We start from the raw sequence: 23,580 nt of genomic DNA, 5'->3' as shown, positions 1-23,580 counted from the left end.
ATAGTGCCTATTTATTAGGAATCAGGCAATTCGGTTCATCCGTACCAACCTTGAGCAGTTTAATGTTATTATTTGGAATCAATTTCTATTCGTAATCAAAACTTACACAGACAATTTTAGTGACTTGGCCGACTTGACAGTACAGTCGCGGCCCTAGTAGTAATTATATCATAAATTAGTCATACGTTTAAAGAATAAGAAAGAAGGGAGTTCAACAGTGGCTGTTGCGGAGAATGCCTCGTCTTTAATGGTGCTCTATGAAGAAGAGAGTTTAGTGGGCCTTTCTATATACCTACGCTACACTGACACTCCTTTTACCTTTACACGTACACTCATGTCCAAAATTATTGTCGCATGTCTATAAATATGTTGTAAGAATATAATTTGATAACGAATTCACCCGGTATTTCTTATAATAATTGCATGTGTATAATCGTCAAAGACATGTGTGTAGAAAATTTCATGTCAAAAGGGCAATAAATAAGAACGATAAAACGAAAATAAAACTTTATGTCCATTTAGCAACATTTTCTTTTATTCGTTTTAATTTTCGTATTTATAATTATTTTTGTATGAAATTTACCACAAATATACATTTCTGGGTTATACACAAAATATCAGTATTAAAAGCAGGGACGGCGCTAAGGGTGGGCGGGGGTGGGCAACCGCCCACCCGATGGATGGCCTCGCCCACCCATCCGCCCACCCCAACAGAACAGGGGTGTCATTAAAGGGGGACAGGAGGGTGCAATTGCCCCCGCAAGATTTTGAGGAATACATATACTTTATCGATTGTCTACTAATATACTAGTGCAAACTGTGAAAGTCTTATGTTGTTGGTGTTCTTGCCCCCTCAAGCGAAGTCTGAAATGACACCCCAGCAACAGAAGAAGAATAAAGGTGACCAGTGCCGGATTTCGGTTTGATGGGGCCCTAAGCTATTGAAGATAATGGGGCCAATTTATTTCTAGCATTCTTTTTCAGCGACAAAATTTCGCCTTTTCTGTTTGAATATATGCTATATGGTAATTTATGGACCTAATACATATCTATTAAGTAAATACGTTTTCGTGTATATTTCGTTAACTTAACTTACTGTTTTGAATACATTGCAGAAAAACTGTAAAATTTGTAAAATTAGCGGTAGTTTAATTTGGTACCAATAAAGTCCCTTGCCGATCTTTTTGTACCAACTATGATCCGCGCTCCACGCCATGCTTCTACAATATGTGGAGACCGCATTATTTCTCATTTCAAGTTGTTTCTATTCAGTTTGGTAAAGTTTGAAACGTTTCCAGGGATCCGTGTAAGTAAATACAGTCTAAATATCATCCAGGGTGCCTCCAGGGTCTAAATATCATTACTGCCTCTAATCGTGTGAGCTTTTTCCAGGTCAGGTTACTGGGGTAACTCAAAATGGAATGCAACCCTCGAAGATTACACAAGGTGTAATACGACACAAATTCGCTGGAACCAGAGGCGAACTTAGAAGGTTTAAACTGGAGAAGGGGCAACTAAAACCCAGATTATGATAGATATATCGTGAGTTTACTCTAAACTTTCAAAAATATGTAAGTAACGGCTTCAATTATTTTTGTCACTCAAAGAACTGGGATCGTAGACCTCTCCGCACCTGGATCCGCCCCTGCCTTTAGTGATCCATTATCGCACTCTATAGATCACTATATGAGCTCCTCCGTGGCTAAGCGGTTAGCGTACGCACCTTTGGCGTGGGAGACCCGGGTTCGATTCCCGGTGGGAGCTCATGTGGTTTGGATTCCACGTTAATCAGTAGGTCCCGTCTCATGTAGCCTCGCTGCTGAAAGGGACGTTAAACTCAAAATCAACTCAACTCTATAGATCACTATGAAAATCAGTGCCAAGTTCTGAAAGTTATGAAAATACTTCTGCAAACTACTTTTCATACTTACGTACAGCGAAATAAAATAGCTATAATTTCGCGATGTAAAGATTATTGCCGCTTAGGGCTGTAATTCCTTTATATTTTACTATTATTTCGCGAGCTTGTCGTTTTATGCCTTCTTCTTAAGCATCCATTGTTACCAGACTCAATTTCTTGTCGAATTCCAAATAGTACAAGAAAGGGTAGCACTAGAGTTCTATCCGCATACAAGATACTGTATCACTTATGCTGTGAAGTCTTATTAAAGTAGCTAAGTGTAATGGCTGGAAAACAGGGTCCCGATTACAAATGGGGCTCTGAAACAAAATCCCCATTACAAGCGGAGCTGGGAAACGAGGATTCCATTATAAGCGGGACTGGGCAACAGAAATCCCATTGCAGGCGCGTTGGAAAACAGGACCCTATTACTTGCTTCATGAGAGCTTAATACATAACAGTACAGAACACCGTTGTTGTATGTGCGTTTTATCTTATTTGCTTTTTCTTATTATTTGGAAATGACATTACAGACACTTTTTCTTTAAAATTTTTGGGGCCCCCAATAGAGCTATAGCTTGTTTAGCTTATACGCAAATCCGGCACTGAAGGTGACATCCTGTACTTCACAAGCAATAGGTATTACTTTCGATTGTAATGTAGTAGGTTTTATGACTCTGTTTAACTCTGCAATGGACAATGATTTTAAGACAGATACTTGTAGTAATATAATGGATGCCAAAAGTCGTGATTAATGAATTGAAGTTTAACACACACGCACAATCGTGCTATTGAAACGCCAGTGTTTGTATGTGCTGCACTGGAAAAAAAAGTGCTTTCTAAAAAGCCAACTAAATAATGGACAGAGCTGGCCAGTATTATCTATTGTCTCATTTTGAGTAAGAGAGGGAGGACAGTAGTGCTTTGTGTCAAGGGCGCCGATCCTGGGGGCCCAAGGGGGCCCGGGCTCCCCCAAAGCCCATGTGCGCCCCCGCATTTTATTTATGAATATACAATATTTGACATAATTTGAATTCAATTTATCTTAAAATCCTCATGCATGCCTTCTGCATCTGAATGCCCCCCCCCCCCAAATTTACAGAGAAATCGGCGCCCTTGCTTTGTGTTGGCGCGATAGCTTCTTATAAGAGGGTTCCAACTTGCAATTGTTTACAGCAATGTACCACATGTCTTACCCGTGTGGCATTAAACAGATTTGTAAAAACCCTTATTATAGCATTGTTGAGTTGATCTCTGTTGCGTTCAGAAGTCTTGGCGGTCGGTGCTTGTTCAGCTAACATATCGAAAAAATTTAGCGATTTCTTCTCAGGCTCAGTGTCTTTCTCGTGTTTAAAGAAGCGCGATTTTCAATCCGTTGATGTTAGTGATAATCCTTCTTCTTCAATGGGGAAAAAGACAAAAAATACAAATACATGTGACAACCAGGATTCGCAATTTGAAGTGTTCGATTTCGAGGAAAGTGAAAATGAACTAGATGTTGGAGAGAGCGAAGACGACAGCATTGCTTCTGAAGTTACTCATTTATATTTTTTGCCTCTTGCTTTCTTGTAATAAATACTTCAAAGATAAAAATGTTTGCAGCAGCCTATTTTATCCTTGTTTTACTTTACCTACTTATTGTGTATTTTATGTTATTAACGAAAAGTAGAGTATTATCTGTTAGTCTGCGTTGTTTGAACCTTCTTTTATTTCTATGCATTCATGTGCATTCTTGGAGGGAGAGGAGTTAAAGCAGTCTTGAACTTCTTCGACTACACAGAACACACCGTTATTATTATTTAAAAAGCTGAAAGTAGAGGTAGTGTGTGTGCCACGCGGAATTCGGTAGGTCGAGCATATTGCCACGAACTCCCGCAGCCTATCCTATGTCCTGCATTTCTTCAGTCTTACCAGGTGAATGCTGGAATGGCACCTTCTATAAGGCCAACACAGATGTTCCACATCCTTGTTTCTCCCCTATTTCGGTCTGAGCCTTAGTTAACTAAAGAGTATAAAAATTGAAATTTAATTATTGTCAAAAAATGTCTACATTGCCCAGTTCTCATTTTCGTTGTCCGCCCACCCAGCAAGTAGGTCCGCCTCTTTCCGCCCACCCCATCAAGCGTTCCTGGCGCCGTCCCTGATTAAAAGTACCATGCTAAATCATTATCAAATTATATTCTTACAAAAAGACAGTTATAGATATGCGACAATCATTTTGGACATGAGTGTACATACATTCCCTTTCTCTTATACTTTCTTTTCCAACATTTTACACTTCCCACTTTTCTCTTACTTTTGCCCTGTCCACCTGGGCCTTCTGCCTCACACTGTTTGAACATCTCTCCCGACTTTGACATTCCTTTTCCTGGTTTTGACTTTTTCTTTTGCCCGTTTTTTACACAAATCCTCCTTTGTGGGGTGTACACCAGACAATTTGATTATTACATTTATTCATTCGGAATCAGGCAATTCGGGTCGTCCGTGCCAAATTTTCGCAGTTTACTGCACATAATTAATCAATTTCTATTCGGAATCAACTTTTACACAAAACAATTTTAGTGATTTGGCCTACTTGACCCTATGGTTGAGGCCTAAGAGTTTTTTGACTCTTCGTGAGTCTTCTGTGAAGTGAATAAGAAAGATTTTTTTTTTCTAGGGAGGGGCACATGTGTGAATTTTAGTGCAAAAAGACACATTGTTCACATTCGGTAAGTTTAGGATAGGTTATGTAAGTTTAGGTTAGGTTAGCTTAGTTTAGTTTAGTTTGAGTTAAATTAGTGTAGGAGTCGGTAACTCTTTAGTTTGGGCAAGGCAGTGATATCCCGTCACTGTTAGTATTATTCACAGGTGTCGTTGGTTCCTTTCTGTTGCTAGGGATTATTCATAGACTATGTACGACCTTAAAAAGGCAGTAATAAGGGGACTTTAATTTACTACAATATTGCCCTTGTACTTAATGCAATCAGTTCCTGTCACTGCCTTGCCTAAACTAAAGATTTGCCAGTCCCGCATAATTTTCCCAAAAAAGGTTAGAATTTCGCTTATTTCTATAATAATAGGTAAGTTTAGGTTAGGTTAGATTTGGTTACGTTATGTTACGTCTAAGTACTTGCATCATTCATTTCTCCTGTAAATTTTGTGTTTTTTACGTGCTTCTGGACCCCTTGTACTAAACATACTCCCATTTATTTAAGCAAGTGAAATGGATCATTCTCACACCTATTACCCTCTCATTGTGTGAGATAAACAAGAACATATGTGTTCCCTGCCCGAAAAAGGAAAGGAATGTGTGTGTTTTGTATAATTTCTGTGTAGATAACTAGCTGCAAATTATTGCTATATTTCATGTGTCAAAATTAATTTCTAGTTATGTAATATTAGAATGAAATACGGCAAAGTTTTGCAGGTGGGTATTAATTTTACCGCCTCCTATAGGATGTGCGTATCAATTGTGTTCCATATAAATAAAATGTTACGATTCTGCTGATGGACACCGTGCTTACAGGAACATGAAGGTCTTCCTATTCTTCGAAAAGTTCTTGGTACAGGTCAAGTTTATGCCCACCACTCAATAATTTTTTTGGCACTTATTCCGAAGTTGAACGTCCCCTTTCGTCACGTTTTTTTGTCGCTGTTATCTCCTTTCCACACTTTCTGCAATTTGTTATTAGGTTCATTAATCCGTGCTCTTCACAAACTTTTAAAAGATTTTGTTCACTATCAACGTATTGCTTCACAAATGTTAAAACTGCTAGTTCATTGCCCTTGCACATTCGCCATGTTGATAACATAAATGCTCTTTTCTTTCCCACAATGCAACTGTTCGGTTACCTTGCGCCAAGTAGTTCCCTCCGCTCGCCGTATAGTCCCATGTATATAACCGCTTATATGTAACAAATAAACAGATTTTTCGAGACTCTTATATATTATCAAGCACACAAACGATAAAATTATCCATATCCTTCCTGTAAATTTTAAAAATTTCGCGGGAAACGGACGCCCAACTTTGGAATTTAACCCTTTAAAAAAAAAAAAGAATGTAATTCTTTCACTAATTTCTTTGACGAATTGCCTATATATACGGCTTCCCAATGTGTAACAAGACTACAGAGCAGAAAACACAAACCTTTGCTAGGTGGGCACTAAAAAGTACGAATGGTGTCTAATCGATTCTAATCTGCGCCAAGCCCCCAGTAACTAAAGATATCCTTCATGCAAATAGAAATGCAATCTCACGGAATAGGATAGAAAAGCGTTCGAAGGCAGCCGGAGCGTCAGCGACTGTGTAGGTACGCGTAAGCTCTTGGGAACAATTGGATTTTGAAAATGATGCGAGTTACAATTGAAGGGTAAGGGGAAAAAACAAGGAATGTCACAAAACTGCATATTCGAGAAAACGGCGTTTTAATATTGAAAAACGTGTAAGAAACAATTGTGTTAGTCTAGTCTTTTGTCCCTTTTTAATGAACATTTCTACATTTACGCATACATGGCATATACGGTCAAATAGTACCAAGGGTCACAAACAGATAGGACAAAGAACTCGATAAAACACATTCATGGATATTTCTTGTTTTTTCCCCTTACCCTTCAATTGCACTTGTCATGGTTTCACACTAGTAATGCTCCGTTGTGAACATAGTATTCAGCTTCTTTATACAATGCAGGGATATACCGCCGCTGGAAAATAGTATCATAATATTATCTTCTTCCATATGCACTCGCTTATTTTAATCTTCGTATAGAATTTTTAACAAATTTAGACAGTAAATCTGAAATACATTCGTATCTATTAGTACTTAGTTCTTCCTCCTTCAGAAATTTCTTCCATATAGGGGAAGCTGCTGTACCTAGGGACAATACTGTTTTTTTCTGTTGTTCTGCAGTGAAAATCTGTAGCTTGCGGTTATCGACACTGCCTCCCAGCAAAGTTCCACAAGTGACAGTGAGTGGCCGAGTCTGTTACTGGGAAGTAGTGGTACAGTGTAGATGCTCAGTTTTTTTCCCTACAAAAGTGCAAATCCAGTAAGTTTGAAGTATTTTTTTTTATTGTTTTGCTTACAGTTTGCCTCAGAATTTTATAGACGCATGATAAAAGTAGGGTTTGTGTGCGTCTATACTATTTATTAAAGTTGGTAAATGCTTGAGGTGCACTATCTTAACAAAGAAAATAGGCGCGAAGATGTACGTTGGGACGACGTACCTGTGGACAGTGTCCCTAGGTACATACGAGTGTGATTTATTTTGTTTCTCTTTTCAGAGATATGCCACGAAGTAAGGGGGCAGAAAGCGCTCCAATCCTCAACCAGATGTCGAGAACGCTATGAAGGATGTCCTAAAGAACAAATTATCGATACGAAAAAAGCCGGGAAGAATAACGTTTCAAAATCAGCGCTGGCAGGTATCATCGCTGGCTTGAAGAAAAACTACCCGCATTCTGGCGTGGATTAGTATAAATAAAAGCCTAATTATGATTACCGTTTAGTTTTCACTGAAACAGAAGAGAAGTAGCTTGTGGAATACATTGTACTTAGTGCACGTCTACAATATGGATTAACTACACAGGGGGTTGAAAGAAGTTGTGCGCTTATGGGCTAAGCAGAACAGAAAAGAAACCTGAAGAACGGGAAAAGAATAAATCTGCAGGTGACGGATGGTTGCGTGCATTTAGAAAAAGTATGAGCATGAAATATCTTTGCAAAAGCCTGAATGCTCCAGCATTCCACAGTCTGTATCTTTTACGAAAGAAAATGTTGCTTCGTTCTTTTCTGTTTACTCAGACGTACTATTGCGTTACAAATTTCCACCATCTAAAATTGACAATTTTGATGAGACAAGGATTTCCACTGTTCACAACCCACCACGTGTTCGTGCTAAACTGGGACAAAAACAACTAGGAGCTGCAACTGCAGGAGAAAGATGCCCTAACATAACAATGATTTGTTGTATCAATGCTACGGGCAATACAATTTCAGCACTTTTTGTATTTCCGCGTGTCAATTTTTGCGAGTCAACCAATGCTAAGAAATGCACTTTCTGGATCTACTGGTACTGCACATATTTCAGGATAGTCCAAACAAGACATGTTTAAGAAGTTTCTGGAGCATTTTATCATCCATGCAAGCCTCCACATCAGCGCAAACTCCTACATCAGCTCAAGCGTCGGTGTGGGCTACTGCTAATCAATCTTCTTCACCGGCTCAGTCTTCAACTCCGCCAAGTGCTATTCGACCACTTCCTACCAGAGCACCTGGAAGTCACGAAGACGTCGAAAAGGTCTCACTGGAAAAGCACGAGTTTTGACAGATACAACAGAAAAACTGGAAATAGAACAAAGGAAGATGCGCAGAACCAAAGGAAACTCAGAAAATAAGGATTCGAAGAAACTGAGCAAGTCACGAAATAGAATACACTATAAGCAGAAAGAGGAGGAAGAAGAGACAATCATGAATATGCACAACGATGATTCAAATGATTATGATATGACAATGGTTGAAGAAGTGATTACAGCTAAAGAACTTGAAGACTGCCAAAATGCAAAAGATCAATGTTGGTGATTTCATTTAATCAAACTGGCTAGTAAGAAATCAAGTAAATACCATGTAGGAAAGGTAGTCAACAAGCAATATTCCGAAGAATTCTGCGTGCAATATCTGAACAAAGCAAAGTCAATTGGTCAAGAATATTTCACATTTCTTGAAGAATCGAATGTCTGTTCCCTAAGATTGGAAGACATCATCCTAAAATTGCCACCTCCAACATTTTTAAGCGGTTCGTCCTCAAGGCATCTTCAAAAGTACATTTCTCCTGTTGCTTTGAATGGCTACGACTTACGTTAAAGGCAAGTTGAGGATTCATGAGAAACGTAATTTTTTGTTTCCTTAAATATTTCGCAATTTCAAACAAAAGAGATGATCTTGTAAGTCTAGAGATACGTAAGGTATTGGTTGTTTTAAGGAAAAATTGTTAGATTGTTTGGTTACTTTTAAATTCATTTATAAAGAAATATTCATGCTCTATAAAACCATTTAACAATTTTCAGGTTATTAGAAAATGCATTTTGAAACTGATACTATCTTCTGTTTACATTTAAAAAATCACATGAAAATAAAAATATTGCCAAACATTCATATTCATTAGCATTTTAGTAGTATTATCACTCCCTCAAAAACATTTTGTATGTCACAAAAACCCAGGTATTTGCCTGTCCCTAGGTACATCTTCATTGTCCCCTGGTACATCAAGAAAATGTATCTTATGACAAAACTGGACCATCGAAAATGAGGTTATTATTTTTACGTTAAATGCACTATCGAATTACTGGTCAGTGCAAGTGATGAATAAACCCTTGCTCTTAAAAATCATTTATTCAAATATTAGGATACATAAATTCTACTTCCATAATATATCAAAATGTCCCTACGTACAGCAGCTTCCACCAAACAAATTTCTGTGCAGATATGGAATTTTACCTGTAAATTTGGCAATGTATGGTGTGTTTTTCTTTTAACACGCCCGGCACCGTTGTTTTACACATTTACCTAATTACATATGATTTCGTTAGTATACATTGCTTGTAGTTACTTTTCTTTCATTTTATTAGGTTCAGATCAACTTCTGGAAAGCTAATATGTTTATTGTGTGAACTACATCCAAATTTGTGCCAGAAGGCCACCGGAAAATCACGAAAGCTATCCAACCGATTTCGAGTAGGAATACAACCATGGGCTTCTCCGTCGTCAGGTAGGATACTCCGTAGGGAGCAGGCGTTCGTAAGTTCTCATTTAATACACACATTTAAATTATATAGCAACTTTCATTTTAAAAAATCGATTTTCGAGTGACCATACAAATCATCTGATGTAGTGCAGAGTATTTCAAACTAGTTTTCTTTATCTGTATTTGCATTGCAAAACTTTTCAATGTCTTATCGTATCTATTGGCCTAACAGTTGCAAGACACTTGATATTTTTTTTTACTTTATATAATGAATTTTAAAATTATGAAACTAGTGCAGTGTATAGTCTTTTATCCACACACAGATTGCGAATAGGCGTAATGCTCAGTGTTATTCACATTCCTCACTCGATGTCTCATTGAATAGCTCTGATTCTCCTCGCCGGATCTCGATACATAACTTTTAGTTCAAACATGCCTAATATAGGTAAAAAGCGTATGCTTGTTTTACTGCATATCATATATAACTCTGTAAATTTGCATCAACTTGGTATGTTGCCATTAAGAAAATAAGCAATAACATACTATTTGGAACAAGAAACGATATTGTTTGATATTGCCTTGTCTTACATTAGTTCTTAAACTGAGCGGATATGATGATTTGAACTTCTTACTATGACATGTTTTGTATGATTAATGCGGTAATAGCTAGAAATATAGAGTATTCATTCCATGTTGGGTTTGTTTGACTTTCACTTAGGCGTCATAATATCAAATTTCGACATATAAACTAGGCACTTGCTGAACCAATTCAAAATATGTTTAACATTCTGTCTATAAACATAAACATTTATAAATGATAAATATTTCAAATAGTGAATTTATATTCAGCTTATTACAATATTGGAGTTCGATTACCGTCTGTCCCTGTTCGGGATAGGCCATTCCAAGAGTGTGATGTGTTCAATTCCCATATGTCCCTGGTTCAGGCCCCATTCTATGAGTCTACTGGTTCGGGTTTGGTGTCAAATTATTTAAATAGACTCGGGTATTTCTCCAAGTACCCACCGTCGCTGACGAGATCACCCGGTACGATTGCGACTGGATTTCAAGTTTCAATAACAAAAAATCCCAAATAGCATTAGTTCGGGTACTACACATGTCTCGTGCAGCCAAAAGGGGAAAATTACAATAATAAAAATATCCTAAACACGCAGTGGTTGTCTAAGACATAAGCGCGGTGTTGTACCGTATTCCATTATCGTCACAGCCTACGAATCAACATGCAATCGTCACAAACATTTCGAGTCATTACCTGTATTGTTTTTGCTCATGGCGCGGTACAAACACATTATAATAACAAACAAAGGAACACTTACGACACTTATTCATGGCACTACGCATTTAAATTAGATAATTAATATTACATTGCTCTTGATAAAAAAAAAATTAAGATGATATGAAAGATATCGATTTATTATTTCACATTCACAGACAACACTTAAATTTTACACAATAATCATATATTATGTGGGTATTTCCCTCGCTGTCCCATGTCCAAACGAAGTACGGTCGCGTTACGCTATTTGCGTCGTGTAAGTAAAACGAAATAAAACCGATGATGCGAAAATGCAGAAATAATCCATCTATCGTTCCATGGTGAAAAATCCCGAATTTCTACTACTTACTTCTGCTTTCTAACTTCCAGACAATTAGTATAATTGTCACATTTCAACGTGTTATTCCAATCAATGTTGTCGCCTTTAGTTTTTTCTCACACTAGACGAGTTAAAAAAGTGTAGAAGAAATTATGATGAATAATTATGGATTTTACATGTTTGCCGATAATTTTATATAATAACTTATTTTTCGTTATCATTTTGTAATACAGACAAAAACATTGTCGTTTGCGTTGAGCACTGATACATATTTCTTAACAGAACATTACATATGTTCCTGGTCTCTTTTAGTGCTACCGACGCACTGCCCGCCTCTCTCATATTCACGTTTTGTACAAAGAGAGAAAATTGATTCAAACGTTACTGGGATATAGTTCCCATAAAACTACACCTTATTATTAAATATTAGCCAACTAAACACTATTAGGAAATTGAATGTGTGTTAATTGAGTGATTAATACGTAGACACTAAATAGTTCATTAAATATTAATCAATAACTGATAATTGAACATATTAATACTTTGGACAGCAGACTGCGTAGATGTGAGTAAGGGGACGAGCAAATACTTTCCCAAATACGATTCGGCGAGAGGTGCTGAAATGTCTTGAGAAGAGAGGCACCTTCTGGGTGAAAAAATTCCATGGTTTCGCTCTTCTGCAAATTTCGACTGGTTAAGCGCTAATTCCAAGAATTCATCTTGTAAATACGAGGGTTGGTTAAAGAGTACACAACTTTAATGCCACAAGCTGTATAATAATTATAAATTAGTGTAGTAAGTAGATAGTGTTAAGTTTCTTCTTTCTTAGAATTTTAGCACAATCTGTTCACTAAAATCATAAAATATTAAATTTGTTAAAAACGATTGTCACTAATTAGTATTGCCTAATATAATTCAACACTAACAATGCAAGTTGCCTATAAATGTGCACCACGTTGCATGTGAATGCTTTACAGATACATACTTGCTATGTAACAGTTTTAAAATAATGGCATCTGTTTCCTTTCCTTCCTTTTTGCAACTTGCTTGCTTTGTCTTAGTTGCGGAAAGATCACTGCTGCGTCTTACATCGACCAATTAGGGATGATCTTCCAGACTTCGAATCTTATCTAGTTAACACCTTTTTCCGGCAGCTATAGTTTCGTAGATTGTCTAAGATATTTATTTGCAGGCAGAATTCAGTAAGTTCTTGGTAGGAAGTATGAACCGTAGGTTTAAACCAAGAAATACTATCTTCAAAAACAGTTTGCAGGATAATTGCAATTTGCAAGGAGTTATTCTGTCTGTCAATAAATTTGCTGGCTAGTGTTTCTGACGTTACTATAAATGATTTTTTTGAAAGTTAAATGAATTGTTTTCATACACACACTAAACAAGCACCCCCCCACATATATATATATATATATATATATATATATATACAGGGTGTTAATAAACTATACAGACAAACTGTAAGAGGTAGTTCCTAGCATCAAAATAAGAGAAATAGTTCATACGGACTTATGGCGAAAAGTACATAGCTTCAGAGCTAGGGCTGTCCAAAATCGCGAAAAAGCCAAATTTCAACAGGCCCTATTTGGAGTTCCATCAATTGTGGATGGTGGTTCTTATTAGCGTAAAGGAAGGCGCGCATACATAATCCAAAAGTGCATAATTCATTAATTTTCATTAGGTATACAAGGTATTCCCTCCAAGTGAAAAATCAGATATGTTCTCAATAGAGTTTTCAGATATGCTCTGATTTCAAGGAGGGTCCAAATTAGGCAGAAGGTAAGTTTTGACAACAATGGACATCCATATACTTCGGAGAGAATTTGAAAGTGTTAGGAACGGGCAGCTTCGTGCTTTTTTGTGTTCGGAATAATGAGTATGCTATGTGTTTCTTCACGGTATTCACATTTTCCTCACTTATAAGCGTGAAAGAAAACATTGAAGCATGTGTTTGCCCGAGTACGAGAAACCGTGCTGCTGACGATCCTTAACTTTTCCGACATCGCGCCGAAGGATTTTGTGTTCTCTGCTATGAAAGCTAATCATTTGCCTACTTTGGACCAATCAGAAAGTGAGCATATCTCAAAATTCGTTTGATGGCATTACTGGGAATTTTGCCCTGTATAGAATACTCTGTATACCCATTGAACATTAATGAAATACGCATTTTTGAGTTGCGTATCTAAGACTTCCTATACGCTGATAAGGACTACCATCCACTGTTTCTGGAATTCGAAATAGCGCCTGTTGAAGTTGGGTCTTTCGCGAATTTGGACAGCTCTAGCTCTGAAACAATGCACTTTTCACCATAGCTCCATAGGAACTTTTTCTCTTACTTGATGCAAGGAATCACCTCTTACAGTTTGTCAGTATAGTTCATTAACACCCTGTATATTGTGTGTGTGTGTGTATATATTTGTACTTCCTTCTTCCAGAAAATATTGTCCACAGGTTTAATCAGAATGTGACTTAGTTGCACTAACATTATGTGGTAAAGAACATGCCCTTTGAAAAGGTTTATTTAATCAAAAGGTTCCACTGTTAACCAAGGGAAAACATAACCTTTATGGAAGATGCCTTTAAGAAACCTTAGTTTGTATTATGAGTTTTAGCCCCCATCCTTTCTTAGTGTTAATCCATTCTATTTCTGCTTCATCCTGAGTGATGCGCTCATAAAACCATATTTTACGGAAATATCGTTGAATATTTCCACAGGTGACTTTTCTGATAATTTTCCAAAAAATATTAGTAAATAATTTAGCAGTTTAAACTTATCCATAATTCACCGGTGTTCATTGTTCTTTCTGTATTTTACATTGTTTTGATTGTGGAATTATATTTAGCTATCATTTCAGATGTCCCATTACGCATGATTTCCTAGTGTTACAGAGCGACGTTCTTCAGAAATCCTCATGAGTATGTTCAGGTTCGTTTGGTTTTACTTCATTAAAGAGTCGAAGTAGCGTCATCTGCTTAACCCTCCGGCTTAGGTTAAATCTCCGATGGGACGGTATTTAGTTTGTATTCTAACCTCGTTGCGAGGTAGAACGAGTGCACAGGACCTGTTCAGAATGAGGAGGTAGGGAGTCCTAAGTTTTAAAGGCAGTGAATATTTATGTAGTTTATATGAATTGCAGTGGTGAAGTATGGAACCTTGGCCTGCATCGTAAGTTGGTCTTTGTTCAATGGGTAAAGGAAACCTGCATCTGTTATCACCGTACACAATGCCTAATACACAATCATCGTCGAACATGAAACCCAATGTTGTGCACGGATGAAAGGACTGATAACTCATTCTTGTGTATAGCAACCAGGAAATTAAATATTTCCTGTAGTTATTACAATATCCCACACTCTTTTATAGGTATTATTTGATGGCACGTCATTAATGATCGAATAAATATACCTTAAATCAGTGTGTCTTGTGTGAATCAGACTGTATTAATATTAGGCAGTAATTAATACTGGCTTCTGATTATTAATTTCATAATAGCGTTTATGGTATCTATAAAACTTTCTATTTAGTTTATATTTCCTGAAGATATGTTTATCTACTATTATTAATTTTACTTAGATTGTTGTGAGAAATACCTCTTTCATATTGACAAATACCATTTCCTTCATGCCTAGGTACCAATTGGAGAGTTGAATTCAATTTAAGGAGTTGTTAAAAATAGCAGTTACGATTATCATAATGGGAGACGAATATAAACTTACATGCGAATTAATTTCTGTTATCTGAAATTGTCAACCAAGCGGAAAAAAGTAAACCCGTTGAGAAAAGTCCAGTTGAAGAAAATTGTGTTGGATTCACGGATAACAAAGAATTCAAATTGCCAATGATAGGAGAAGGAAATCAAATAATGTATCAAAACATTCCATCTTTGACTTCAAAAGTACTTTGCGTAATGAAAAGTAAGCCTGAAGTCGAGGATAATGTAATAAGCTTAAGTGAAAGCAACAAAAAAATGAAATTTGAAAGGACTATAACATCTGCAGAATCATCTGACTCAATATTAAGTAACAGGAAAGGTCATGGAATAGATTGTTCTGAAATTCAAAGGTAATGCTCTGCTTCTATCTTTTTAATCATATATGTACTTATCTGTAGCACTAGAGCTCTTTATTGACCGTATTTGCACCGTTATACGTTTGTTTGGAAGGGTTAAAATTTACTAAGGAGTACTCAATTTATTCTTTTCTTGTTACGATTTTTTATTTACTATATTTTCGTCGATTTCGCAATCTGTGTTTTAACTTTTATTTGTGTATTTATTAATTGCTTTTTGTTCTTTCAATTTGTGACTTTTTATGTGTAGCTTGTTTCGGCAATTATCATATCATGAGGGATAAGTAGCCTCGCTGTTCTCATCCCTAATCAACTTTGAACATTTAGTAAAAATCTAAACAGTTAGAGACGAAGAGGATCAAGTTTGTGTCTTTCTATTTGGTCTATGAATTAATTCGTGCGGTTGGTACGCACACATTGAAGCTGTAGTACAAACACAAAATACATAAATACCTTAAGAAAAATATTGTCCATCGCTAGCCACCACTTTCGCCCATCTGTCAGGCAATGTACGGATTCCGTGGCGAAAGAAGTCCTCATCCTTGGAAGCGATCCAGTCAGAGACCCATGTTTCGATATCTTCTGAAGAAGTAAACCGCTGTCCAATCAAATCGTTGTTCATGCAATCGAACAAGTAGTAGTCCGAAGGAGCAACGTCTGGTGAATACGGCGGGTGGGGTAAAACTTCCCATCCGACATTTTCTAAATAGGTTTTGACCGGTTTTGCGACATGTGGGCGAGCGTTATCATGTTGAACAATAAGTTTATCATGTCTGTTCTCCCATTCTGGTCGTGTTCTGGCCAGAGCTTGCTTCAAACGCATTAATTGTCGTCGATAACGTTCTCCATTCATAGTTTCACCCGGTTGCAGCAGCTCATAGTGCACCACACCTTTCATATCCCACCATATGCACAGCATAACCTTTGCACAGTGAATATCTCGTTTTGGTTGTGATGGACCTGGTTCACCTGGTTTCACCCAGGCCTTTTTTCGTTTAGGGTTCTCGTAATGGAAACTTCTCATCACCCGTAATAATTCGATGCAGAAACCCCTTCCTGCTGTGTCGTTGAAGCAGCAATTCGCAAATGGTTTTTCGTCTTTCAACGTCTCTGTCTTTCAATTCATGTGGAACCCAATGTGACATCTTTTGAATCATTCCCATGGCTTTCAAGCGTTTGGAGACTGTTGTTTGATCAACGCCTAATGCTGCTGCAAGTTGTTCCTGCGTTTGACACGAATCCTGCTCGAGCAATGCTGTCAATTCTTCGTCTTGAAATTTTTTTGGCTGTCCAGCTCGCTCTTGGTCTGCCAAGCCGAAATCACCACTTCTAAACCGTGCAAACCACTTCTGACACGTTCGCTCAGCTAGAGCATGGTCACCATACACTTCCACCAAAATACGATGGCTTTCAGTCGCACTTTTCTGCATGTTAAAGTAATGCAGCAGGACACCCCGCAAAAACACTTTATCAGGCACAAATTGCGCCATGTTCACTTAACTACAAACTGGTGTTGTTGACGCTTTAATCCACTGCCTTATACTACGAACGATACGCGATAACAGGGGTTTGCAACACATGTGTGGATACACGGAACTGTGGGACGCTCCGTTCGTTGCGCCATCTCTTGTCCACCCGCACGAAATAATTCCTAGACCAAATAGCATATATTGTATTTTTATATATTTATGTCTTCTTTGATCCTTACCAATCAAATATGGCAAAATTTCCCTAATTTTTAATTACATGAAAGAGCAAATGATTTAATTCCTTTTCTTATATACAGCGTATATAAACTCCTGTAGATATTAGTCATTCATACAAATAAGACCAATTGCAGTGGAAGAGAAGCATTATGTAAAAATACGTTTATTGTTAACTTGACTAACACATATTTTCCGTTTTATACAAATCAACACCTGAAATTTTGCAGGTCATATGCATTATCTCCTTATGGATGTGGAAGTACACTGTGTGGAAATTTCGGCTTAAAGAGACTAACTGCAACAAATATTGATGTAAATCATAATACGTGTCTGAGCACTCGTAGTGAAAAATCACTCTCCTTAATAGAGATATCAAAGGATACAAATAATTCGTCACATTTGTTCGCCAATTATGGCAAGGAAGTTACTCGGAAACCTAGCTTGGATAAACACATTCTCACTCGTACAAATGACATTCCACACAGTGGCAGTGCCTTTTCCTGCAATGATATTACAGGGGTTGCTCATGAAGGTGACACAACACATACTTGCTTGCAGTGTGTCAAAGAATCTAATAGTTATGTTCGTTTACAGAGACACGCGCTTACTCATAGTGGTAGCAGATCACATGCTTGCTTGCACTGTGACAAAACGTTTGCGAATGGATTTCTTTTGAATAGGCACGTACTTACTCATACAGGTGAGCGACCTCATGCTTGTTCTCAGTGTAGCAAATCGTATGGTAGAAAGGAAAATTTGGTAAGGCATATGCGTACTCATACAGGTGAAAAACCGTATACTTGCCGTCAGTGTGGGAAAGCGTTTGCTCGTTCAGATCATTTGAAAAAGCATGTGGTTATTCATGTATATGAGAGATCTACTCAGTGATTTAAAAAAAGCAAAGCGTTTAGTCAGAAATAGTATAAAAAAATATATGGTTATTCACATAGGACAGATGAAATATTTCCTGTAATTTTGCAAGATTTCCTTTCACTCGGAAATGTAATTTGTAACCTCACACAACTATTCATGAAGACCAGACAATGTATGATTAATTTCAATGCTTGAAGGTATTTATAGTAACAGCCTACAGTTACTCAGTACATGGGTTACTGAAAACAGGGCTGGCCTTGACATTTTTTAAGTGTAAGCAAACAATATTTAGACGCTTCCACCTAAATGATAAAAGAGTAGAAAGTTTTAATGAAAAAAGAAATCTTCAAATAATTGTTACATTAGCAAAATTTATCCAACATCTGTAGCCTCCCTGTGAGTATTAACGACAAATGGTGAAATTTTATCTAGTTTGGCTGTGGATAAATATTGAACTAAGTTCCACTGGTTCGATCCCTGCTCAAGTCCACTGAGCTTTGTGCTGCACAAACACCTTGTGCGTGTGTTTCTCGGGGTTGTTCCGTTTCCTCCCACCTTCTTCAGTCCACCATTTCATTCAGTTCTCATCATTCTCCTTTAGCCAAGCCGGCACAAGGTAGGACGTAAGGTTTAAAAATAATTTGATCCAAGTTCCTGTTTTAACAGCATTTTTTATTAGACAAACACAAGACACAACCAAGATATATATAGTACCTATTTGTATTTTGACAAGTATAATTGAAACAAAATTCGAAATAGAACAAAGCTTATGAGCTTCAACTCTAACATTAAAACAGGTTTGATGTCCACAAAGAGCCTCATGCCTCATTAAGACCATGTTTACATGGTATTTTTTAGTGATACGATTATGCTAGTTAGCTTAATTTTTTTCGTTTTCTTTGTTACTGAAAATTTCAGGTAATAAATACACTTTTCTGGCTTTCAATTTAACAAGATCTCTTATTGCATTCCTATCCATTTCATTGAGTATGTAGTTTTCAATGGTCATCGAAGATAGCCCATTTAATCATTCTTGAGATATAGTTCATTTCTAATTATTCTTTATTCATTTTAGATGAACTTGTTTAATACAGAACAAATCACAAAAGCGTGTGCCTTAGTCGATATTTAATTTGTCATCGACCCAGTGGTGGAACTTGAAAATCAGATCATCCCATAAAAACTATTACCAAATGTGTAGAAATATCGCTCTATCTAAATTTAATACGAAAGAATGGATTGATTATTGCTATACTATTATAGTAGCGCTGCTGTAATTGACAGAGAGAGTTTTGAGTAAAAATTGTGTTTTGTACATCCTAATGATCTTTCGATTACAGTTACCCTTTTGACTTAACATGCGCATATACTGCCTGAAAACTAATTTGTTGAAAGAAATTTTTCTATTCATTAAATTTAACTCAGGCACAGAAGCGAAGAGAACGTATTCATTCCATTTTAATTTAGCAATCAAATTGCTCCAATCAAGTAAAATAAGCTTAGTTTTAAAAATTTGCCACCTTGCAAATGCTTCGACAACGATAACTGGTATTGACAACACCCCAAGCTTGACATTTCTATAATTATTACTTTCGAAATTTTGCCCAGAAGTCGAAAGAAACTTTCTTAGAGCCTTCGCTCGTCTCATTTTCTTTCGAGTTTTGTAGATTTCTTTTCAGATAAAATACTTGCTTAATTTTTTATCGTTAATTATTATTATTTCGTGGAAGACTATTATTGGAAAGTAAAAGCATGTATCATTATAAATAGAAAACGAGAAAAAACACACAGAAAAAAAAACAGGAAACTAAAACAAAACGACTGAGAAACGAAAATGTTAAAGAATAATTAATGGACTAACAGACATCAACAGAGTGGTCATTAGGTAGTGGCAGTGATAGTGAGTAACTGGTATTAGGAACTTAAGTTAGAATTTCGCTCAGAGATAATAATAAACATTTTTACCGACCATCTTTTGTTAGTATTTACCCCCTCAATGGACAACAAAAGCTATTCGCTTCAATTCCGAGAATGTGCATTTCATTTACAATGACCTTACTCAACTCTTACATGTGGTCATTGACCCTTAGACTCCGCGGGGATACTGTTTATGACAAGGCGGAGCACCCTGGAAAATATTTCCCTCTACTGTGATAATGCCACTTAATTCATAAGCAACACGTTCAGTTGACTTCCTTTTGTTTGTTGATCCGTTCCCATTTGAAAGGCATATTTGGCAATGATATTCTGTAGCAGGCCGGGAAAGGTTGTTTAGTGAGGAATAAAGAGTCTGTTATATTTCTAATTTTCCCTTTCTAAGAAGTATTTCCTAAACCTCCCTGCGCCGCGAAAAATTTTCCCCAAAGTAGCATCACTTGTAACAGTAGCATTTCCACCGGTGCCACACAAACAATAGATGGCACAAAATTCGTTTTAGAGTTCGACGCCTTCTTCAAATGGTGCTTTCCGCGAACGCGTAGTTCGCAGGATTCAAGATTTCAGCCTAAAAGAAAATAACTTAAGGCGAATTTATGGAAGGTGGGATACAACTTTGGATATTAGTACATAGTAGTTGTGCTTAATTGGAACCAAGAAGTGGGAAAAGCATAAATTGAGAAGAAAAGTATTATCTGTCAGGAAAGTAAATGTACACCTATTATTCGAGTCTGGCATTCCTGCGCTCCATCCGTGGAGAGTATGAGAATTAAATCAATCATATGTTTACTGAGGGGAAAAAAAAAAGTTTAACCTGAATAACACATTGCAGAAGAGCACAAGCTGTGAATACGAATAGTGCATAGTGTAAATAAAGGGCGACACCGAAAGAGAAAGCCAGAAACAGCTGTTAAACTTAGAAAAAAGAGTAAAAATTGTCGAAGTGGGAACATAAAATACAAATACAACAAATACGCCGACAACTAAACGTTCACCACGCCATGATCCTGGTGTAGTGGTTAAGGTGCTCGCTTACAAATGAAAAGGACGCGAGTTCGAATCCACGTCAAGAACGTTTTAAAAAAAATTGTTAATAATACATACAGCTCATGAGAGATGGTAAAAGAGGTCGTATTTAGTCTTTCGTAGCAATTATTATTGGTAATGTTTAGTACTGATAATACTTTTTGTCTTTGCGTATTGCTTTTATTCTCTTCTTAATTTTGAAAGAGAATATCCGAACAAATGCCACCAACATTCCTCATATTTTGAATGTAAACGCCATTTGCAATTAGTAAAGAATAAAAATTGAACGTTCCGATGTAGCTGCAAAAAGTAAAAAGAAAAACATGGAAGTGGAGTGTTCGAATCCATACTCATGGTTATTAAAAATACAATTTCTACATGCTTTACACCTCCCGACCACGTTTCTACGTTAGCAATTAAGAGGTTTGTGTTTAGGTTAGGCTGGTCAATACGTTTTGCAAAGGGGCCCGGTTTAGCTTTGACGCACCACAGGTGCGAGCAGGGAGCAAAACACCTATTCTCTCTCCCTCTGTGTGTCTATTTATCTATCTATCTGTATATATATATATATATATATATATATATATATATATATATATATATATATATATATATATAACGCTATTTGTGAATGACATAACCACCCTAATTTTCAGCGGATTGAGACGAAACTTGGCACAAACATTAATTGTTGAAATATCTTGATGAGTTCGTTAACCAGAATAATCAGATGAAAATGTTCAACATGGCGGCCCTTCAAACTCTTAAAAACTTCCAAGGGAACCAAATTTCGCCCATAAATAGGTATTCAGAAAGTTTGAATAACTTTTCCTCTTTTACTGAGATATTTGTGTGCAGGGACTTATTGAAATATTGGACCCGATTAATCGCATAAAGAAGGTTCACGCCCTTTCGATACGGTCAGGCTTTTTTTTGCAGGAGGGAGTTATTTTCGTATCGGAACAAGATGATTGTTAGTGATGATATGAAATTACATCTTGATATGAAGTAACTTGTGAAACGTGTTATTTGAAAGAATAATATAATAAATGTGCTTTCCCCTAACACAGAGAACTGTAAATCATGTATTTCGAGTTCGGGAGCGTGAATGGCGAGGAGTGTTATTTGATTTGCTTTTTAGTAACACATTGCATTGCAAATAAAGGTAAGCAACATTAGTGGTAAGTAAATTATTATTATTATCGACAGCGTCTTTTCATTACGTGTGCATGTTTGACATGAAGCCAAAGAGAAGATCCATCATTCGTAGAAAGAATAAGAATAGTCAGTTACTTTAGCTGTAAACGACAGCGAAAAATACGAAAAGAGTGATTAGCTGTAGCGAAAAGAAACAATACTTTCTCTCAAATGGATAAAAAACCAAGCCGAGATAGATTCGAACTCGCATGGACGGCGTGAAAAGTCAGTGCTTTGTCCACTTTTCTTTTAACTGACTCACCGAACGTGTTTCAGTAACTTACTTATTGCTAATTTTACTTGCTTCACTCGTTTAACTTGCTTTTTGTAATAACTTATAACGACAGAGACACGAACACAGAAACATAAGGAACAGTTAAAAATCATAGATGCTCTCCCGCCGGGAATCGAACACGGGACACCAGACACCAAAGTCGCACGTGCTAGCCACTAGACCAGAGGGGAGGGCACTGCTTACGCTGTGTCGTTAGGGATTTCGACCACTGTATTGCCAGCTATCACTTCTGTGGGTTGTATACTATGATCACATGTTTCTTCTTTGCTGGAAGAGTTAAACCTACATTCTATGTAATACATGAGGTATTTAGACCTACATGCTCTTCATATAATGTAATAAAAGGGTCATGCTGGGAATAAGAAAAAGAACATTCCTTGGACAAAACGGAAACTATTGGCATCAGAAATATTTATCTACGAGGCATGCGGAATGGTATATTTCAGAATACTTACTCTTTAGTTCAGTAAACGAGGAAAGGGGTATAAAAAAGCAAATATGTCACGTCAACGAGATCGACCAGAGTTGACAGAGCGAAGCAGATGTGTAGTAATACAACAACTTGGTTAAGTTGATAATTGGTTCTTTATTCTATAGTAGATCGTATCCCAACTTTACAGGAGAGCAGAAAAAGACTTACTAACGCTGTCATATAATAAGCTTTAGTAACACGATCATATAGACACAAATGGATGTAACTGAGTACAACAACTTGGATTTAACGAAAGCCGTTCAGATATTCAGTGGTTTGCAGGGTTGTATAAGACACAATACAATTCTTCATACCTCAGGTTCCAGTAACTAGATACATGCAATTTCTGATTAGATACTGAAACTGCTGTCGGATTTTAATACATGACGTATTGCAGGATACAAAATGCTTTGCATTATTTGTTTGTTTGTAGACAGCTACTAGCTTAGTGTTCTGAAAGGTTGTGTATAAACTAGGGATAGCCAATTCCGGAATCCCGAAGGTAAAACCTGACAAATTCCGGAATTCAGAAAATTCCCATTTTGGAATAATTCCGGAATTCGGAAAAATCCGGAATTTAGAAATTTCTGATTTCGTTAACATTCCGGAATTCGGAGCAATCCGGATTTTTTCGAAATCCGGAGTTTATCTTAATTCCGGAATTTTCTAAATTCCGGATTTTTCCCGAGTTCCGGAATTTTTCTGAATTAGGGAGTTTAACTGAATTTCATAATTTTCCGAAAAGTGAAAGTTCTGC

At 36.9% G+C, this 23,580-nt stretch overlaps 2 protein-coding genes across 10 annotated transcripts in view; one reads left to right on the top strand and one right to left on the bottom strand.

Moving 5' to 3' along the window:
• The window catches only part of LOC145676120 (uncharacterized), a 52,051-nt gene extending 46,047 nt beyond the window's left edge, over nucleotides 1-6,004 (bottom strand). Inside the window, exon 1 of the mRNA XM_081747024.1 lies at nucleotides 5,407-6,004. Within this exon, the coding sequence (XP_081603150.1) occupies nucleotides 5,407-5,414 (8 nt within the window). The 5' untranslated portion in view covers nucleotides 5,415-6,004. The remainder of the gene's footprint in view (nucleotides 1-5,406) is intronic.
• On the top strand, nucleotides 39-20,627 carry LOC145676119 (uncharacterized). 9 transcript variants are annotated; one of them, XM_081747015.1, is made up of 5 exons: nucleotides 198-269; nucleotides 4,560-4,611; nucleotides 9,507-9,646; nucleotides 14,881-15,313; nucleotides 17,253-20,625. In XM_081747015.1, exons 4-5 carry the CDS (start codon nucleotides 15,090-15,092, stop codon nucleotides 17,911-17,913), a joined length of 885 nt encoding a protein of 294 aa, XP_081603141.1. In that variant the 5' UTR covers nucleotides 198-269; nucleotides 4,560-4,611; nucleotides 9,507-9,646; nucleotides 14,881-15,089; the 3' UTR covers nucleotides 17,914-20,625. The 9 variants fall into 9 exon arrangements, with proteins under 9 accessions (XP_081603149.1, XP_081603141.1, XP_081603142.1 ...); XM_081747023.1 differs by lacking the exon at nucleotides 17,253-20,625 and having other exon boundaries at nucleotides 39-269; nucleotides 9,507-9,675; nucleotides 14,881-15,305; XM_081747016.1 differs by lacking the exons at nucleotides 198-269; nucleotides 4,560-4,611 and adding an exon at nucleotides 734-1,571.
• The last annotated feature ends 2,953 nt before the right edge of the window (nucleotides 20,628-23,580 follow it).

This window comes from Thermobia domestica, chromosome 18 (assembly GCF_964235325.1).
Source record: "Thermobia domestica chromosome 18, izTheDome1.hap1.1, whole genome shotgun sequence".
NCBI lineage: Eukaryota > Metazoa > Arthropoda > Insecta > Zygentoma > Lepismatidae > Thermobia > Thermobia domestica.
The sequence above is the reverse complement of the archived record's forward strand: the minus strand, read 5'-3'. Positions and strand labels throughout refer to the sequence as shown.